Raw genomic sequence first — 22,133 nt, 5'->3', positions numbered from 1 at the left:
TTGACTAACCTTGAAACCAACAAAGAACTATAAAATTCTGCATGATGCAACTTTTAATCCAATAGGTATACCTTAACATATGGTATAATTAGTAAACATTAAAAGCCTTTTGTACACAGAAATATTGTACTTTTAATTAATTAGTATTACTGAAAATTTGTCTTTGAATTTATGAAGTCAGACCCTGATTAGGCTGAATGTAAGGTTATTTTCATCTTAAGATTGAAATCACTGTTTGCATCTTACAGCTTTTGAGTTTTGTGTACTTAATCTCTTGAACATCCTAAATGAATATGAAAGTTTTCCAGTAAAACTTTGTATTTTTTTCTGTTATTTTCTTATTTTCTATCAGGTTAATAATGTAATAGCAATAAGAGAAAAATTTAGAAATCTGGTATGTGGTAAGAGGGCATGTGGTTGGACAGTGTGATTGGAGGCTGTAAGTTTAGGTTATAATTTAGAAATGTATATATTATAAGTTTATAATTAGCATCAAAACTCAAAAGTATAAATAGTAGTTGAAAGATTATCTTAAATGGACAATTTGGAGCAAACAAGGACCACATGATACAAACAACTGAAGATTAAGGATTTATTTAAATATTTACATTTGAAGTTAATATGAAATTAAAACTTGTACAGTATTAAATTTTGATTTATTAACTGTGTTTTGATGCCAAGGTTATTGACACACTTTGATAATAAAATAGTTTAAAGTTTGAATGCAACTCTAAAAATATTAAGATGTACACTTTCAGCCACCCTTATCCACAGGATTAAAAGTGTTTGGCTGTGTCCATTAGATTCTATTACTTGTGTGTTGAGGTGTATTAGGTAGCTATTAGTAGTGGAGGGGTTTTACCATCTTATTTGTGAATCCTTACTTCTTTTTTTGATTTCTATATGTATGATTGTTCTGGGGTTAGTGGCACAAGAATGATTTTATGCAAATCCTACAGAGTTGTTAGAATCCGTATATAGTCATTACCAGCCTCTTATTTTTATGTTGTTAGAATGTTCTGGAACTGAATTTGTCCATGGATTTAAGTATCTTAAATTGTTATACCTTATTAAGGTTGTTATCAATATTTTTAAGAGGTTTATTTTAGAGAACCTCAAAATGTATTTAGAAAGTTGAGAAATTCATAATGGTTATTTTTATTAATTACTATAACTGTTTGTTTGCCTCCATCTTTTCCTTGTAGATCCAAAGACTTGCATAAACAACCATTGTGGAAGGCAGTTTCCTGGTTGTACTGTATTGATACAAGAAGCTCCTGATACAAAAATCAGCAAATCTCAGAAACCAAGCAGTGATGATGCATTTGTTACAAAATTTTGTAGGGAAAATAATCAAAAGAGGTGTCAGATTTCTCACATTATGAATACATTATACAGTTGTGTTTTATGTGGCAAAGGGTTTGGTAAAAAAAGTGTTTTTAAAAGACATTTTAGGATTCATACTGAAAAGAAACCATACAACTGTGTAACATGTAGTAAAGGATTTGGCAGTAAAGATCAACTTGAATTACATCAGAGGATACACACTGGGGAGGAACCCTGCTGGTGTGTTGATTGTGATAAAGGATTTGCTAGTAAAGAACAACTTGAATTGCATCAGAGGATACACACTGGGGAGGAATCCTACTGGTGTGTTGAGTGTGATAATGGATTTGATAGTAAAGATCAACTTGAATTGCATCAGAGAATACATACTGGGGAGGAATCCTACTGGTGTGTTGAGTGTGATAATGGATTTGACAGCAAAGATCAACTTCAGTTACATCAGAGAATGCACACTGGGGAAGAATATTACATATGTGTTGTGTGTGATAAAGCATTTGCTAATAAAGACCAACTTCAATTGCATCAGAGGATACACACTGGGGAAGAATCTTACTGGTGTGTTGAGTGTGATAAAGGATTTGGCAGTAAAGATCAACTTGAATTGCATCAGAAGAGGATACACACTGGGAAGGAATCTTACTGGTGTGTTGAGTGTGATAAAAGATTCAACAGCAAAGATCAACTTGAATTGCATCAGCGAATGCACACTGGAAAGGAATACTACATGTGTGTTTTGTGTGATAAAGGATTTGGCAGTAAAGACCAACTTGATTCACACCAGAAGATTCACACTGGTGGGGGACCTTATAGATGTGTTGTGTGTGATAAAGGATTTGGAAGTAATAGTAACCTAAAAATACATGAGAAGATACACATTGGAGTGAAACCATACTGTTGTGCAGTGTGTGACAAAGGATTTAGAAGGAAAACTGATCTAAAAAAACATGAAAGATTACATACTGGAGAGAAGCCATACAGTTGTGTAGTGTGTGGCAAAGAATTTAGAATTAATGATCAACTAAAAATACATGAAATGATTCACACTGGTGAAAAACCTTATATTTGTGTATTTTGCAACAAAGGTTTTAGAAGTAGTAGTACACTGAAAAAACATGAAAAGATACACACTGGATTAATGCCGTACAGTTGTGAAGTATGTGGTAAGAAGTATATCACAAATGGTCAATTGCAAGTACATCTAAGAATACACACTGGGGAAAAACCATACAACTGTTCAATTTGTGGAAAAGAATTTAGAAGAAATAGCCATCTAAAGGTACATCAGTTGGTTCATACTGGGGAGAAACCATACATATGTGTAATTTGTGGCAAAAACTTTAGATGTGGCAGTTTGCTAAAAAAACATGAGAAGTTGCATACTGGAGAAGAACAATATAATTGTGATGTGTGTGGTAATCAGTACACAACTAACAGTGACCTTAAGATACATGAGAAGATGCATACTGGTGAAAGGCCATATAGTTGTGGTGTATGTAATAAAGAATTTAAACGAGGTAGTGATCTGAAAAGACACCAAAAAATACATTCTGGGGAGAAGCCATACAGTTGTGCAGTGTGTGGCAAAGGATTTACAAGAAATAGTCACTTAAAGGTGCATTTGATGATACACACTGGGGAGAAACCATTTAGTTGTTCAGTTTGTGATAAAGAATTTGAAACAAATAGTAGCCTGAAGTTACATATGATGATACACACTGGAGAGAAACCATACACTTGTGTAATGTGTGGCAAAGGATTTAGAAGAAATGGTGACTTAAAAGTACATAACAGGATACACTCTGGAGAAAAACCATTTAGTTGTGTGGTGTGTGGTAAAGAATTTGGTGTAAAAAGTTACCTAAAAATTCACGAGAGAATGCACACTGGAGAAAAACCATACAACTGTGTAGAATGTGGCAAAGATTTCAGAACCAGCAGTTCACTGAGAAAGCATGAGAGATCACACACTACTGAAAAGTGATGTAGTTGAATGGATTGTGGCAAAGAAATTGAAAGTATTGGTAACATAAATCATTATGTGATCCATGCTTAGCAGATGTTTTTAAAAAACATCTGTTACAAGAAATGAAGATAGGGTTCATCTTCATAAAGATACAAACTTATCTAATAGGAAAAAAAATCAAATTTTTTTCAGTTTGTGACAAAAGGTGTGAAATACAAAATTGTAGTATAATATTATAGTTAAGTAACATAAAATCTTAACTTCTAACAGTTGTAAGTTATTTCATGAAAAAAAGTTCCACATAATTACAACAATTGTTTCTCCTTAGTTTTTTATCCGGATTCTACAAGACTTTAATTTTATAGTGAAGATTAACATGCATCAATTGCCATTGAGTTCACAAAATTTTCACAATCATGTATTTTTCACATTTTTTTCTTATTAGTTTTATGAAATGTATTTACACAATTGGGAGGCAACATGCATAATATACAAGTATGTGTGCATTTTTTTTCTCATAGCATTCCACTTTTTTTGTGAGATAGCATGGTTTTGAATATAGATATTTATAAAAATCACTGTTGTAATGCATGCAGGTTAATCATAGGAAAGTGTTCTTGTTGATAAGTACAATCCACTAAGTGAATAAACAAACATTGTTTGTAGTTGGTTGTTTTCTTCAAATAGTGACCTTGATTCAGTAATATTTTCCTTTTAACAGAATTCTCTCTTTTAACCTGTCAGTAAATGGACTTTTGTCAGATTATCTGATTTGAAATTTCAGTTTTCTTATTAAAACAAATTTTGAAATTTACAGTCTGTTATTGGTATATGTTATTTGAATCTCCTTTATTTTTATTTTCTATGCAAAAATTTATAAATACTTAATTTCTACAAAGAATTATTATAAAAGTTTTGTTTTATAAGCTGTGTGTGTGTGTGTGTTTTGTTGTTTTTTCCATGTGCATTTAATAATTGATTCATCTGAATGAATTTCTAGATCAAGAATATTTTTGATTTTTGGCAGACATGTAGTTAATCTTACTGCTTGTTCCATTATATATTGTGCAGTAATAAAAAAATACAAGTAATCTTGAATTGAAATTCTGAAAGAAGTTCGCTTAGATTTAAACACTCCCATAGTACTGAGAGTCACTGCATGTATTCTGTATTACCTTTGATTTTGAACTAAGAAAATAAACTTGAATATGCATTCCTGTTTAAAGTGTAATTATTTAGTTATTTCAATATTAATAAACATTAAACTACATCCACTAAGGTACATTATCTATGTTATAATTAGGCTAATCTAAATTCAAAATGATCCTACTTTGTTAAGTTTTACTGATGTGATTTGTGGCCAAAAAGAGTAATCTACACACACATCATAAGCTTTTAACTGTATGTAACATAAGTAATGGCACAGGGTTGTTAATATGAAGGAGGTGCACCAAAAGCTCTCCTTCATACATTTTGATAGGTTTAGAATTTCTCCAATTTGAGTTTTGGCCAAAAACAATGAATTATTCATTTTACACAGATAAAGATTCTAAAATTAATTTTATAGTTGAATTAATGTTAAAAAAACTAAAGGTTATGTAAGCTTGTTATTAAACTGCTTATTTTCATAAAGTAGTTTTATTTGTGTGTTTATTGTATTTTCTGTCATATCAAGACCAGTGCTTTCTCAAAGGAAATCTAAATTTACTGTTTGTAGAAATGTTGAAGTGCGTGAATGTACTTTCTCCCAGTCATGTTTTGCTTTTTATGTTTGTTTTGTAAAAGGACTACACATACATTGGTGTGTGGTGATGAATTTAGAATATATAATAATCTAAAAGACCATTATGATGAGAAACAGTACAGTTGAAAAGATCATAGTAAAGAATTGGGAAAACTTTATTACCTAAATTAAAATCAGAAAACATGCATTGTGTAGAAGCGATACATTTTTGGTGTTAAATACTGTATAAAGCTATTAAATCTTTAACATGTTACACCACTTACAGTGGCAAATCTAGATTTGTTCTATACTAAAATTTAACAAGAGTTATTTATTTTGTTAGAATTAGTGAAATTTTCCATATTTTAATTACCTTCTGGATCTTTTAGACAAGAAAGTACATTGTTGAGTATTGAAAATACTATGAAACATTAAAGATTCTTTTTAATACCTCCAAGGAATAATTTTTACACATTTTTAAATATAAATTTATAAAGAACTAGGTAAAAATAAGATGATTACTAAAAATGTATGAAACCAAGCTTGATTTTATTAACTTTGTTAGGTCTAAAAACTTGATGGTTATGGTATTGAACACAGTTATTTGTGAAATAGAAGGCTGTTGTCATGAACTTTTAATTAAAAATCAGTAACTTTGTAATTAAAAGTTATATGAAGATGAGGAAAATGCCAAATGAAATAATATTTACTAAGTTTGTTTCACAGTTCTGGTTACATAGTAACTTTCTGTTTTGTTGTGGGACAAGTGGTTTTACACAAGAAAGCCTGTTTTTATATTTTGTGGTGTGTGTGTATTGTATCATAAACATTTTGTGGTAACATCAAATTTGTTATGTAAAATGTTTTCTTAATATGTTCTAAAACTCAAACTATTCACTTATGTTTTATGTGCTAGATGAAACATGTAAAAACAACTTTTATGTAAGATATCAAGCCAGTATTTCTTAACCTGCTGCGTATATCATTTAGGATTTTAAAAACATTGTAGTGTAAAAAACTGTTAGCTACTTAATAGTAATTGTAACCAGAATTGTATTATTATAATGGTTTGAAATTAAAATGTTACATATACTTCATTGACAAGAGACTTGAAAAATTGAGAAAAAACTTTGTTTGAAGCTGGTATGGCAATACAACAGCACTTAAAATCAGTTCTGTTTCATTAATTAATGTTAACTTAGATAAGAGTAAAAGCTATATAACCTAAAAATATATTTTAAAAATTGTAGAATGTGAAGTTGTCATAGGGAAAAATCTTTTTTTTGTCAGCTTAATAATAACTTCCTACAATGGCTGTTTTGGATTTGACTTCAAGTAATGTTGTACCTAAATGGAAGTAACTAAAACTTTTCTGTGTCTTCAGAATGTGTCATATTTGTTTAATTTTTTGTATCTTGTTCTCTCCTTTCTTGTTTTGAGTATTTATTTTATAACCTCTGGTGTTGGTAATTTTTGTAATTCCCAATTGTGATAAACACCAACTAACTTTTCAGTGGTTTCAGAGTTAGTGTTGTATCACATAGCTTTGTATATTGTCCTTCTGAGCATCCAATTTCAATATTACAATTGTTTCTCCTCCATGTGTGAAGCTGCAAATCACCCTTTTCTATATTGTACACATAATAAATTTCTTCAGCAGTAGTTTCAAATTGCAGCTTATAGTCAAGCTTGCTGAAGATTTCTGCAATATTTTATTCTATTTCTATGATGATTGATGAAGATCTGTATATTTGGTTAAAATGTTAGGTTGCTGTTCTTTGGTTTATTTCTTATTTCATTTATCTTATGAAATGTATTGGGCTTTCAAGATTTTTTCCAGACTATATCATTCCTTCATGTATTACTGAATTATTTTTTAAATTTCTAAATATCTGGATGTAAAATTTAGAAAGCTGTTGGTGTCCTTTGGGTTCAAGCATTAGCAGTCTTTTGTGTGTGTGTTTACATGTGGGAACAGTCTTATTTTTAGTAGCTTGTTTTATTAACAAGTCAAGAATTTATTTAATAAATAGAGAAATTCATGTAGGCTATTTTTTAATTACTATAATTGTTTGCCTCCATCTTTTTGTTGTAGATCCAAAGACTTGCATAAACAACCATTGTGGAAGGCAGTTTCCTGGTTGTACTGTATTGATACAAGAAGCTCTGGATACAAAAAACAGCATATCTCGGAAACCAGGCAGTGATGATGTTTTTGTGAAAAAGTATTCAAGAGAAAATAACTTTCAAAAATATCAAATTTCCCACATTGGAGATAGAACATTATACAGTTGTGTTTTATGTGGTGAAGGTTTTGGTACCAAAACTGTTTTTAAAAGGCATTTTAGGATTCATTCAGATAAGAAACCATACAACTGTTTTGTGTGTAGTAAAGGATTTGGCAGTAAAGATCAACTTGAATTACACCTCAGGGTACACACTGGGGAAAAACCATACAGATGTACTGTGTGTGCTAAAGGATTTGGAAGTAATAGTAACCTAAAAATACATGAGAAGATACACACTGGAATAAAACCATACTGTTGTGTAGTGTGTGGCAAAAAATTTAGAAGGAAAACTGATATGAAGAAACATGAGAGATTACATACTGGGGAGAAACCATATAATTGTGTAGTTTGTGGAAAAGGATTTGGAACAAATGATCAACTAAAAATACATCAAATGATTCACACTGGGGAGAAACCGTACATTTGTATAATTTGTAGCAAAGGTTTTAGAAGTAATAGTACATTAAAAAAACATGAGAAAATACATACTGGATTGAAACCCTACAGATGTGTAGAATGTGGCAAAGAATTTGTTACAAATAGTCAGCTACAGGTACATCAGAGGATACACACTGGGGAGAAACCTTACAGCTGTGTAATGTGTGGAAAAGAATTTAGTAGAAATGGTCACTTAAAAGTACACCAGCTGATTCACACTGGAGAGAAACCATACATTTGTGTAGTGTGTGGCAAAGATTTTAGATGTAGTAGTTTGCTAAAAAAACATGAGAGGATACATACTGGAGAAAAGCAATACAGTTGTGATGTGTGTGGTAACAGGTATAGAAGAAGTACAGATCTAAAAATACATGAGAAGATACACAGTGGGGAGAGACCATACAGTTGTGTAGTGTGTGGCAAAGAATTTAAACGAAATAGTGATCTCAAAAGACACCAGAAAATACATTCTGGTGAAAAGCCATACATCTGTGTAGTGTGTGGCAAAGGATTTACAAGAAATAGTCATTTAAAAGTGCATTTGATGATACACACTGGGGAGAAACCATTTAGCTGTGTGGTTTGTGACAAGGAATTTGAAACAAATAGTAGCCTGAAATTGCATGTAATGATACACACTGGAGAGAAACCATACACTTGTGTAGTGTGTGGCAAAGGATTTAGAAGAAATGGTGACTTAAAAGTGCATCAGCGGACACACACTGGTGAGAAACCATATGGTTGTGTGGTGTGTGGTAAAGAATTTGGAGTTAGTAGTTACCTAAAAGAACATCTGAGGATACATTCTGGGGAGAAACCATACAGTTGCATAGTGTGTGGCAAAGAATTTGGAAGAAGTTGTTACCTCAAACGACACGAGAAGAGTCACACTAGAGAAAAATTGTAGTAATTTTTTATTTCTGTTGAAATAGTTAGAAACTCTTTTTTGCAAAATACATATATTAATTATTCAGGAGAGAAACCATATAGGTATGAAGTTTGTAGCAAAATCTTTGTTAAAGGTGTTAACTGAAAGAATATCAGATGTGTCATTCTGAGGAGAAACTATGTAGTTGTGTGTGGTAAAGAATTTAAGAGAAAAACTGGCCTAAATAAGAGGTTATGTACTGGAGATGGAAGCTGTGCAAGTGTACTGAGTGTGTAAAAAGTTTAGTAACAATTGAACTGAAAGTAGATCAGAAGATGCACACTGGAAGAAACCATACAGCTGTGTTGTGCTTGGTAAAGATCTTACATGTAAGTTGTAGTTCAAAAATAACAACAAGTGATACACATTTGGGAAACTATACGATTAAATAGTGAATGTTAGAAACTTTGGTATAAATTGTCAACTAAAAATTATCTCAGGATACATTGAGGAGCAACTACACAGTTGTGTAATGTGTTGTAATGATTTTAAGATGAAATAATTTGTTAAAGTACTCTATGATGCAGGAGAGAAACAACACAGTTTTGTGTAATAAGCAGTATGAGAGAAATAGTGAACTTCAAATCCTTGAGAAAATGGATATTTGGAAGAATCCATATTGTTTTTAATTTGTAATAAAGATGAACATCACAAAATATGAATAAGACACTCTGTTTTAACAGTTCTCAATTGTTATTAGAAATGTTTTTCATATAATTAGTATTTTTTTTTCATGCTCTTTGTTCCTTGTTATCAAAGGAATTACACATACTTCTCACATTAATACAAAGTAACCAGAATTATGAACTGTTTCACTCAGTAAGTTAGGTGTAGTTGTAATATGCAATGCATCTGTAACATTTTTACAATCTTTAACTGGCTCTATTAAATTGTATATTATTGTAATAAACAAAGCTACTATATAAAGGTAAGTTTATATGTTTATCATAGCATTCAGTGTTTTTAAATGTTTTGCAATACATCAGATTCATGTTATGTGGTGATTGTAGGAAAGTTTTACTCTAAGAATTATAATCCATTAAAAGACCAAACATCTTTTTTACATTTTGTTACATACTTCATGTAACATGCTTAATCCCTTAATATTTGTTTCATTCTTGATTTCTGTGTGGCTCTTATTTACATGTTAAGTTGTTGGTTCTTGAACTTGGTTTATTGAGGAATATTGTGTGAAAATAGAAATTGATCCAAGGCAAGTTCGGGCCTCGTTAAATAACTGTTATTTTAGTATGACAGTTTGTTTTGTGAACAGTTTTTCATAGAATTTAATTTTACAAAACGTTTCACTATCCAAATGTAGCTTGATAATCACTATAGGTCACAGAAGCATTGATTAGAGTCTTTAAGGCTTTATTTTGATATAATTACTGCCAGTTTGTATTGTATATGAAGGAAAAAATAACATTGAAAGATGTACCATCCTTGGCAAGTTACAAAGAAAGGTTGCTTCAACTTAAATAGTACTATGGTTTGTTTTTAACCTTGTGAAATATCTCTCATTGTTGAGAACTGAAAATAAACTTCAGAGTATAAAATTCTGTTTGAAGTCTGATAATTTAAGATAATTTAAGTATTGACAAGCATCAGACTGCAACCATTAAAACATATATTAGAACACTCAATATTTGAAAGTAAGTGGAGTTCATTGTCAATAATGCTTATTCTGAGTTGTGTAATTAAAACCAGAACTGTTAAAATCAAAATAATGTTCTGTTTTGTACATGTACATAGCCATGTCTCAGAACTATAGTTACACAGCCACTATTTATTATAATTTAGAAAATACTTCAACATAGCTATAAGTTTAAACTGCCACATCTTTGTGAACTAACTGAATGTGATTCAGTTAAATGCCACACATAAAGTGCTTTGAAAAGTATTTATTTCCAAGATGACACCTTTTCACCTGCCTAAAACACACATCTTGAATGTGAACTGCACTTGTGCATGATCTCATCATCATGCAATGATAGCCCTCTGCCAATAAAAAAAAAATGATACAATCTCCTTTTGCAGTAGCTTTCTCTGAGCATTTGTGTGTCAATTAACTTCATTCTTTTCCCCAGCATTGTGTAGAATGGATGTGTAACAAAATTTTTAAGTATCATTTACTTGAGATTTTATAGTTTATGACTGTTTTAATGTTTTTCAAATTTACCTGGTTTAGTTTTTGTGTTTCATGTAATCAGTGATTTCTTTAATTTCACTAAAAATTTGATTACCTTTCATTGTAACATCTTAAGTGATGGTAATGTCCACTTTGTCCTGTGATAGTGACATTGTTCCTATCACAGAACATGGCTACTGGAGGCTTCTCTGTGGAAGACGTTCAACATGTTGCAAGTTTTTATGCATACTTTGCCTCCATCTTCTGTACATTCAGACATTGTTTTTTCTCAATTTAAACATGACAAGGATTTTGACCAGCTTACTTTAGGCATGGCTTTGTCTGGAGAAGAAAACCCTCACCCTTCTTATCTTTTCCTTGACATAACTACACACGTTTTCTTTAACCTTGTGTTTTTAATTCCATCAATAATTTACTACATAAAATTCATATTCAATTTTACTTTGTTTTCCTTTCTTCACTTAATGTTAGGGTCCACGTGAACTTGTTTATTGAACAAATGACCTGTATTAATGTGCCTCATCTTCCTTGTCTACTTAGCTCTTTTGTTTTGATTTTCAATTGTTCTTCATTTTTCCATAGCAGAATTTCCAGCCTTTGGAATCTGTTTTGTTTTATTTTTTAGTTACTTGTGAAGCAGACTTCTCTTTCCAGTGCTTAATTTTCACACCAGATCTTTCTTGCTACCCTCCTTGTTACCTCTTTCTTGCTACCCTCCTTGTTACCTCTTTCCACTTCATCGTATTCTGATGCACTTCTTTACTTTCAGGAAAGATTTGTTCTAATTTCACCATGTGTTCTGTAATTCTCCTTCTCTATTCTTTCTTTTGTGGTTTCTCTACTGTTAGGTATTGTTGAAATAAGGTTATTTCTTAGCTAATGTATGTCTTCCTTATGGTTATCTCCATAATATCCACTTTAATGGTGTTACTGACTCACTGGAGGGTTAGGTCAAGGTAGCTTGGTACTGGCCCTTATTGTTTACATTGGTTTTGTGCCTTTCTTAACCTTGTTTTTTTGTTTCTGCTACCTAGCCTGCTGGGACCCACTTCTCCCATTCTATCTTTCTGAACTTTGAAGGGCCATCCTTCCATTTCTCAGTGTCAGAATGATTAGATGTCTCATTAGTGTAACTGCTTTATCAGTTGTGGCCCTGTAGGAGCTTGTCTGTCTCTCTTTTTTTTCCAGCCTTTGGTCTCAGTTTACAGCCAACATTTGGATTCTGTAGGGTCTCACCCGTGGCCTGTCTCTCCACATTGCTTATCATTTTATGGTTCCTTTTTCTCCTTTTATCTCGTTTATCTTTAATGTCTTGACGATGGATGTAAACTCAGATCTCTTGGCCAAGAATGCCATTGAGAGAGTATTTACCCTGTTTCCAGGTTATTATCCTTGTCTCTTTGTAGTACCCAAAAAGACTGAAGCCTTACATCTGGTTATTGACATGTTTCTCAGTTTATTTCTTGTCATTTGTTCATATGGAGGATTTCTTTTGAAAAGGTCTCTGATGAATAGGGATGACTTTAGGATTACCCTAACAAGATGTTTTCTTCATTTTTTTCATTTTGTCCATTAGGATTGAATCTTCCAATTCTGTGCTTTTCTTTTTCTCTTTTGTCATTACAGCTGCTACTTATGTATTCAATTGAGTGATGAGGCATTCACCAACCATGTTCACAGCTTGGAGCTGAGGTTTCATTATTATATGTTCAATTGGCTTCTTTTCACCCCTTCTTGGGAGGACTACTCCCACACCTGCATTCTTCTGTGGGAGGAGGCTTGGGTTGGCTGGCCTATTGAGCTTTATAGACTTCTCACACTTGCAAAATATTTGATACACCCAATTATGCTAATAACATGGTGGTCATCCACTTGCTGCCTCTCCAACTGAATCTCAGTCTCTTCACAGATGCTTCTTTTTCAGACTGGGGTGTATCTTCAAATGACAACTCGACTTCAGATGTGTTGGATCCAAAGGAGCATTCATTCCATATCATTGTACTCAAATTTCATGCTGTCTGTTGTACATTTTCCCATTTCTTCCCTCTTCTTGTGGGCCAATTGGTCACAATTCAATCTTATAAATCCACATTGAGTTTGCTTCACAGGTTATGTACTGGGGGCTCTGAACTTGATGGCAAATTTCCTCTGTCAGCTGTACAGGATTCTATTCATAAATTGGTCTCTCCATTTTCAGGTTTTCATTATTTTTGCAGTTAGTTGGGCAGCACCACTCTTTGATATCTTTATTGATATCACCTCCAAACTTCCTTTATTCTGGTCCCTAACTTCTCATCTTTCAGCCCTTGGTAGTTCATGCTTTCAGACAGACTGGGTCTCAACTTTTTATCTGTATAACTTTCATCCTGCTTTGTCTTCTTCTTTGTGTCCTTGCTTTGATACATAACACTTGTTCATGGTTTCTGTTGGTGGCACTTTTTTGAGCAGCAAAACCGTGATTTCCTCTGTTTTGTCACATGACATACAAGCCTCCTCTTTCTCTGTTTTGTTCCTGCTCCCTCTTTTCAATTATGCATCATTTTTAACCAAGAATTCCCTTTAACCTTCACATGTGGAATTTGTCTGGTCTATTGTTTTCTAAGCTGTTCTCTCCAACCGTGTAGCCTTTTTCTAATACCATTTTTTTCATTTTTTAACTGCCTGTCTATCAATGAAAGTGACAGATTTTTCAACATTAGCCTATCCACTACTCCTGTCCTTCAAGTTGTCTTACTGTGGCTCACCTTATGGTCTTTTTTACATGGTTGTTTGACTACAGCTTGTTGGTTTCCACATTGCTGCTTTTTTAGTATTTTTTTTCAACCCCACTTAGCTTTTCTTATTACTGACAGATTATTTCTTCCCCTGGCTTCTTCACTGTGTTCAGATCCTTTCTACTTCACCAACTTTTTTTTGCAATACTTTCAGGCTTGATTGGAGCCTAAGTGGTTTTGCACATGCTTAGTTCAAGTCATTGGTTTCATGTTCGTTATTATATCTTTCTTATAAAACATGCTTCCTTCTCCTCATCTGTCGTCACTGTCATTCAGATGTATATTCCATTGATGATCTTTTTACTCTCTTTTTCCACATTTACTTCTTTACTTTGACTGAGCTTTTCTTCCTTGGACTTCAGTTGCTTGAGAAGGTGATAATTTCTTTTTCAGGTTTCCAACCATCATTTGTCTCTATCTTGGGATCCTTCTTTGTCCAGTGACTACTTCCATTCTGTCTTTACGTATTTGGTCTGGTTAGTGTAAGTACACTAGATATTGATTCTCACAGGCTCTTTCACACTTTGTAGTATCTCACTTTCACAAACCATTGGATGAGATCCTTTAGATGGATATGTGGATGTCTTTGCACATGTTTGGTTTGTCTTCATCATCTGGCTGTTTTGCAAAATGGGATTTTGAGTACCTCCAGTCACTGTTCATCCATCTACACACAGTCTTTAAGAAGGGTAAGTAAATTTATGTCACTTTTATAAAATCCTGCCAGGTGGCTGGTATTGTCTCTCAGAGTATGCTTATTTCTTAAAGTCTGCACCAGGCCTAAAGCAATGGAAAAAGCTCAATCCATCCATCATGGCTTCTCAAGTACTCACTGTGAACCATGAGCTCTCCTCATAGCTTTAAATGTACTCAGTTGCCCAATCAAGACCTTGCCTTCAATAGACTATTATGAAAAACGTTGGAAACAGAGAAGTAACTGCTCATTTCTTTGTCTTTCATTTGTCAACTTTTAAAAAGTAGGGTGTCATTATCACTCATTACTCTGGTAAAGAACATTTCTGACAGGTGTCCAATGGGGATCCACGAGCTTCTTCAGGTATCCCATACATGAATTATCTTCCTCTTATTCACATGAAATATGGGAAATTCTTGCTACTTGCTGCTGGGATGATGGACCTTGGAAAGTTTCTCACTGATTGGGCTCAGCACAATACTGTGAGAAAGAGGCCAGTAGTGACACCCCTTCAAACAACTAGTATGTCTTCTTGTAGCTTGAATCTTTCCAGTTGAACTGAGGCCAAACACATATTATACAGCATGATTGTGACCTAGTCACACTACACTTCTTGGCTCATTGACCCCATGTGTGCCAATGCTCATTTGGTCATATTTAACTTTTGCCCATCTCCATGTAACTTGGGGCTCTTTTGCCTTACTTTCCAGGCAAAAAAATATCATAGTTGAGATACATTCTCTCATAGCTGTACCCTTATGGAGCCCCTGCTTTTGGGTGCTGCATTCCCTGGGCTTTCCCTTTGGGTATTCTCTGAAGAGAGCTCTTCTATGTTTAATGTGTGCTCTAGCCTCTTTACAATTTTGGTGTAAGATTCCACCAATTATATGTGAAGAAGTAAGGTGTTATCTTGGAAGATAAAATTTTTCTTACCTGAAATTGTACTTCTAATAGACAGTCACTTTCACACACTTTCCAACCCTTCCTTACCAGTTTGGTGCACTTTTTTCTTGCCTCATATAAGAATGAAGTTTACTTGTGTGCAACTACTTAGGAAAAGTACTGTCCAAGAAGGTTGTGCCGTGAAGGGCTATCATCACATGATAATGACATCATACACTGACGCAATTTCTGTTAAACACATGTTTTTTTAGGTAGAAGGTAGCTCAAGGCATGTGGAATGCAAATATCATTGACAAATATACAAAGGAATCTAGTATTGTGTGTGAAGAATTATCTACTGAAAATTCATTTTTGGGTAAAGATCTTATTAACTTCAAAAATACAACAAGTAAATGTTTCTAGTGTGCACAGTGCAAGCAATAAAAACTATGTAAAATGCAGTTTGAAATTTTCTTGTTTCTTTTGTAACACAAAATAATATTCTGGATATGCCTGTAGCTCCTCAAGTAAGATATCAGAACACTATTGATATGTTGTACCATTATTTTAATATTAACTTTTGATCAAAACAACTACCAACATAGATAATAACTAAAAATATAATCCCATAATGAGATAGTTAATTATATTTACTGTTTTTCCTTCATCAAATATGATACGTTTTCAGTCAGTGATACTATGAGCCACTTTGTAGATTTATTTTTGAAATTAGAAACCTGTTTTCAAACTGGCTTGTCCTTTCAACTATGATAACAGTTAATCCCATTATTTGTTGGTAGAGAGTTGGCAGTGAGTGATACTGTCTGAACCTGTCTACATGTCTTTCAGTTGATTACCTCAAAATTAGGGATGAATAGCAGATAGCCCTCAAGTAGTTTTGAAATTCAATAAAAAAAACTGGGAAGTTTCTAAAGTGAGGTTTCTGTTAGAAGAGTTTTAGGTATTGCACTCATCACCTAAAATTATTATGATTACTTCCTTTAGCATCTGTGATGCTAATACCTTTCCAGGTGCAAGAGTCTTGATGTCCTACCAACTATTTTGCACTAGTTATAGTTAGTCATGGAAGGTGTAATAAATTAGTAAAAATGTTCATGACAAGTTGTTGGAATCATAGGCAGTGTATCATGAAATACAGAAGGGAGGGTTTTGGTGTTTCATAAATATTAAATCCTGTTATGATGGATTATGGACAAAACTCTGGGGTTATGTGGTACCAGGTCTATGAAAGCAGCAACAAGAAGCTTTATGTCAACATAAAGTTAGGAATGATAGTATCCTACAAAGAACTAAAGTTTTTTAACAGTGTATTAAAAGAGATAGATGAATGAAGTATTTTACAGGGTTAAAGAATGTCTGATGACAGTGACATTCCTTATTTTAATGCAAATGTAAGTGAAGATAAAACATTCACACTAGTTAGACCACATGGCTTTGGAGAATGGAATGAGAAAATATAGTAGCACAGTGTAGGAAATAGTAAGTGTTCAAAAGAAGACAGAATAAATACTCCATTTAAAAAAAAAATCAAACTATTATTATAATGAGAGGTTATCTAGAATCAGATTGTGGCTGTGATCACAATCCAGTGATTTGGCAAATAAGACTTAAACTGAAGAAGTTGAAAAAAAGGTGTTATACATAGAATTCTGGTCTAGGATATCTGTCAACTCTGCCTTTAATATTACTATCTGTTGTGATGCTCATGGAAGTTGAATTCTAGACACTGTTCTTTGTATGAAGTTTTGATGTCTGTCAGGCAAGACAGAAAGTGCCACAAATGTTTGAAAGTGTGCCAAGATATTGGACAAGATATAAATGTGAACTGTGTGAGTAGTTATAGCTTTTTCAAGGGATTTTATGCCTACCTACCTGCTATTAAAGTTATTCCTCAGCATTTGTTTATTAAAAGCCTGTTGTTTAAGAAGTTTTCATTGAAAGTTTATTTCAAATTCAGCATTATGATTCAATTTCATGTATAGTTTGTGATCTGCAAATATCCTGAAGTAAACCCCTTTATAACATTGAGATTAAATATATGATGATTAGGTATCAGAATTTCTGACTTAATACTTTCATCATCTGATCCAAATGATACTTAATTATTGGTCTCTTGTGCTGTGATTTGTGGATACAAAAGATACATCTACCACTTCAAAAGTTCCTTTTACTAAAAATATAAATTGTGGTTTCAGAAGCCAAATTGTCTTTAAATGTATTTGACTGATAATATATGTATTTTGACTTTACATAATAATGCATGATTTACCCATTTTACATCATTTTCATAACAGAAAATGATACCAGCTTATCTCCTGAGAAGCTGTGTATATCTGGGAGAGGCCAACATCTTGAAAAAGCAAGACTTGTACATTTCAGTGATTATGACATTCTTGAGATAAGTTTGTAGTGTAATATCTTGACACATAGTGCATGCTAGCATTATTGCTGTAATGATGCAGTATGTCTTGCAACAGTTTGTAATTATGTCACAGAGTGGACTCAGCTGCCAGATGTAGTTTTGGAATAGTGTTAATATATACTGTTGGGGTGGGAAGTTCTTAACTATCTTTTAACCCTGCTAGATTGTAATGAGATGCTACTTGCTCTGTTTGTGCATATCTTGTCCCTCTCCTTGATCATGGATGAATCAAACTATCATCTTTTGAAAGTTGAATTTGCTAATAAAACTGTGGCTTTCCATAGAGACCAATGCAATGTATCAGGACTTTCAGGCTGTTGACATCACCGTAATCATTTGCACTTTACACCAATAGAAATTTCAACAGGGGTTTCTAGGATTACATAGTGAAAGGCCTATCAGCTGAATGGTCTTTTGAATGGATTGATATTGCAGACTTTGCTGTCATCATTGTTTCTCCTAATCTTTGCTGCATTTTCAAAATGAGTCTTTAATCTTATGTTATGTTAGATAGTATCATCCCATAATCAAGGTTTACAAATCTTGTAGTACTACAGTGTCAATGGAGAGAGAAGCACATTCAAATGAACTTTGTAGTAATACATCTTTTTGGCATATCACCAAAATGTTATTGTTTAATTAGTCTGTGGTATTCAGATCTACTAATATCTAAAAAGTAATTTTAAAACTCCCATAAAGCATAGATTATGGAAATGTTATTGATTGTACTGAAACTGGTTTCTAGAGCTAAGAGGTCTTCTAACCATGTGCACAAGAGAGGGGCATGAAGATCCAAAAATTTGTAGATGCCCACTTGTATAGTACTCCATAATCTTTTGGGTTAAATGTTTAATCAGGTAGTTGATTTGCAAGTTGAACCATATAAAGTAAGAGTACACAGTCAAAGGGTCATTCATTTGTTGAGGTCTAGGTAGTGTTTCAGCAAGTCTCATTGTCCCAATTCTTGAGATATTAGTTGTACAGTATGGAAAATTGAACAATTATATAGTTCCTATAGTGGCTGAAATTTTTCTTCATTGTATTCAATGGCTTTATTAACTTTTTTTAAAAAACTAATATTGAAGTTCTGTATATTTAAGATAAGTTTACCATAGATTTTATGTGAAAACTATTTTCTTTTCTACGTGAACGAATTTGCTGTTGTTACAAAAGTTATTCCATTGAATTCTGTTGTTTTTTTTCCCAAAACTCTTGCTTTCACTATGATTTTTCCAAAAGCTTTTACCAGCCCTATTTTTATGGTTGCAGAATAGCTGGAGACACTTTAGAATTCAAAATTACGTATATAATAACTCAAGACACGTCAACTGCTTACTAATGAGACTGATCTCATGTAGCACAGTGTACCATACTACAAATTAGAAACATTATTGTCTTGACAGAAAAATCTTTAATTTTGGAATGGAACTTTGATCCATGATCTTTGCTTTGTCAGCATGTTATCATTTGCAATAACCACTAGAGCATTGTTGACCTCTCCAAGCTGGTAATGGAGTGCGCATATATACTTTTGCATTGCATATCACATGATGCTTTACAGTTAATTAAGAAATGTAGTGTTCCATTATTTCCAAATGATAAATTGAAGCTATTCTGTTTACAGGCATGCTTTATATTAACTCAAAGGATATGTTTATTTTAATTAACTCAACACGAGGTATAAAGGTTATATATCTCATTGTCAAAAATAAACTTGTGAGTTTAAATGTAATTCTTTTCCTTTTTTGAAGCATTGTTGGTTTCACTTTTCCTACCCTTCATCTCATTATTCTACGATCAACATCATTTCTTAAAGATTTTTAAAGCAAATCCATTTATACCATTGTTACTTGTCTTTCAAACGGAAAACATAAAGAAATTATCACTGTTACTGACCACAATTTTTAATTCCAGACACCTTGTTATCATCAGTTCTGTGTGGTTTATATTTAGAGTATGTTCAAGCACAATAAATGGATACTTTGCATTTCTAGCAGCAGTCAGTATGAGTGTGGTTCTTGTTGGACAGCAAATAAATTGGTACATCCTGAGGGTCTACTTACGAATAATACTTATGGACTTTTCTATAGTAATTTTTGTAATGTATTATTTAATGAGAGGATAAACACGACAAAATATTCAAAGATATTTTTATGAAATTTCGATTGTGTGTGCAAATAACATCTCATGATTTCATGAGATGTAATAATTCTTGTAAGATATGAAAAATGCTCTGTCTTATTTAACCATGCACACATTTTCTGTACTGTTAGTTTAATGAACTTTCAATCAGAGTTGTAACTGTTTCTTCTGTTGAATGTCTCCAAATAATCTAACAATTTGTTACTTAGAATTTGAACTGCTCACAGATATTTCCTTTCCCTCGATTAGCTTGATTACAGTAAAAAATCAGCAGTACCAAAAATCTTAAAACACAAGTAAAACTCTGAACTGTATATAACAGCATGCATACTGAACCCATTGGCTTAATACGTTTCTATTGTGTCTAATAACTCGTAAATTTTCTTTTCTTGTATGCTTTTGGAAAGCCTGGCATGGCCAAGCGCGTAAGGCGTGCGACTCGTAATCCGAGGGTCGCGGGTTCGCGCCCGCGTCGCGCTAAACATGCTCGCCCTCCCAGCCGTGGGGGTGTATAATGTAACGGTCAATCCCACTATTCGTTGGTAAAAGAGTAGCCCAAGAGTTGGCGGTGGGTGGTGATGACTAGCTGCCTTCCCTCTAGTCTTACACTGCTAAATTAGGGACGGCTAGCACAGATAGCCCTCGAGTAGCTTTGTGCGAAATTCCAAAACAAACAAGCTTTTGGAAAAATCGAATATCTACAGTTAACTTGTACTAGACTAATTTTGACCAATAACTCAATTTTTAGCAGAGCATATAGCCCTTGTGTAGCATTGCGTGAAATTCAAAATCAGCAAACAATTTTGTCATTTTTGTTGAATCATCTAAAGTAAATACAGGTGTGTTTTGTTTTCTGTTCTTTTTTTATTTAAAGTTATCTTTAGAAAAAATAGTTGTATTTTTTACATTTTTGAGACAGCAGGAAATTGTAGCACTAGTATCTTGTTTAGTTTTAGCAGCAGTATTTTCGTAACTTTAATGTGCCACATTTCAAAAAAGCTAAAAAAAAGAAAACATGGGTTATAGAAAACACTTTCCTTTTTGTACTCAACAACAGAAAAAAAAGGAAAGTGTTTTCTATAATCCATGCTTTCGTTTGTTTTTCATTCTACCCAAGAGTACAGTTATCAGTGTATTGTTAGCGTGCCAGACTATAAATCGGGATCTGGTTCATATTCAATAATCATTCTGCACTTTAGGGCTATAGTTTGTTTGTTTGTTTTGGAATTTCGCACAAAGCTACTCGAGGGCTATCTGTGCTAGCCGTCCCTAATTTAGCAGTGTAAGACTAGAGGGAAGGCAGCTAGTCATCACCACCCACCGCCAACTCTTGGGCTACTCTTTTACCAACGAATAGTGGGATTGACCGCACATTATACACCCCCACGGCTGGGAGGGCGAGCATGTTTAGCGCGACGCGGGCGCGAACCCGCGACCCTCAGATTACGAGTCGCACGCCTTACGCGCTTGGCCATGCCAGGCCTAGGGCTATAGATATGACAGGTTTGAGCAACTCCCAGGACCATACAGAAACGAAACAAATTACAAAGCAGATGAAATTTATAAATATATTAGCTCTTTCAGTCCCAGGAACCGACCACGTGATCATTTTGTACTAGTGTATAGCTTTAATAAAACAACTTTTAATACAGTTATGTGTATCTTCACAAAATTTGTCGGCATTTAGTAAACATTACAAGTCATTTGTACACAGAAGCATCAGTTTTTATTGAAGTATTTTTCCATGAATATACACTGCTGGCTAAATTCTTAAGGCCAATGAACATAAAATACGCATTTTGCGTTTTTAGACTCAACCACTTATTTGAGTAGAGCTTCGAAATATGAAAATAAGGAAAGGAAACAAAAATAAAAAATCGTTTTCAGCATTTAATAGGGAAAATCTGAACACTATGTAATTAGCCTAAATACTAGCTGGTCAAAAGTTTAAGACCATACTGAAACGAAGCGTTAATCGGTAAACACGTAATGAAATTTAGTCATTTGTGTTCAAGCATTGTCTTCCACTGACATATCCTGTGTTACATTGGGTATAAACATGGCAAAGGCTAAAAAGCTAACAGAGTTTGAACGTGGCAGAATTGTCGAGCTGCAAAAGCAAGGCTTTCTCAACGTGCCATCGCTGGTGAGATTGGGCGTAGTAAAACTGCTGTTACAAATTTTTTAAAAGACCATGAAGGATACGAAACGAGTATTTCAAGTGGTCGGCCCGAGAAATTTTCGTCAGGATGATTCGACGGGTTGTCCGGCAAGACACTAGCCGATCGTCTAACCAGATTAAGGTCCTTAGGGACGCAGAATGCAGCTCAAGAATAAGAAGTTTTTATTTTTAGTTTTTTCC

General features: G+C 33.4%; 1 protein-coding gene across 5 annotated transcripts in view; it reads left to right on the top strand.

Annotated features, from left to right (window-relative positions):
- The window catches only part of LOC143230697 (uncharacterized), a 43,517-nt gene extending 38,994 nt beyond the window's left edge, over positions 1-4,523 (top strand). For all 5 annotated transcript variants that reach the window (XM_076464692.1, XM_076464689.1, XM_076464690.1 and 2 more), the window contains one exon: positions 1,206-4,523. In XM_076464692.1, the coding sequence (XP_076320807.1) occupies positions 1,206-3,328 (2,123 nt within the window). In that variant the 3' untranslated portion in view covers positions 3,329-4,523. The remainder of the gene's footprint in view (positions 1-1,205) is intronic.
- The last annotated feature ends 17,610 nt before the right edge of the window (positions 4,524-22,133 follow it).

This window comes from Tachypleus tridentatus, chromosome 10 (assembly GCF_004210375.1).
Source record: "Tachypleus tridentatus isolate NWPU-2018 chromosome 10, ASM421037v1, whole genome shotgun sequence".
Classification (NCBI taxonomy): Eukaryota; Metazoa; Arthropoda; class Merostomata; order Xiphosura; family Limulidae; genus Tachypleus; species Tachypleus tridentatus.
Note: the sequence above shows the minus strand (reverse complement) of the source record. Positions and strands in the feature narration are given on the sequence as shown.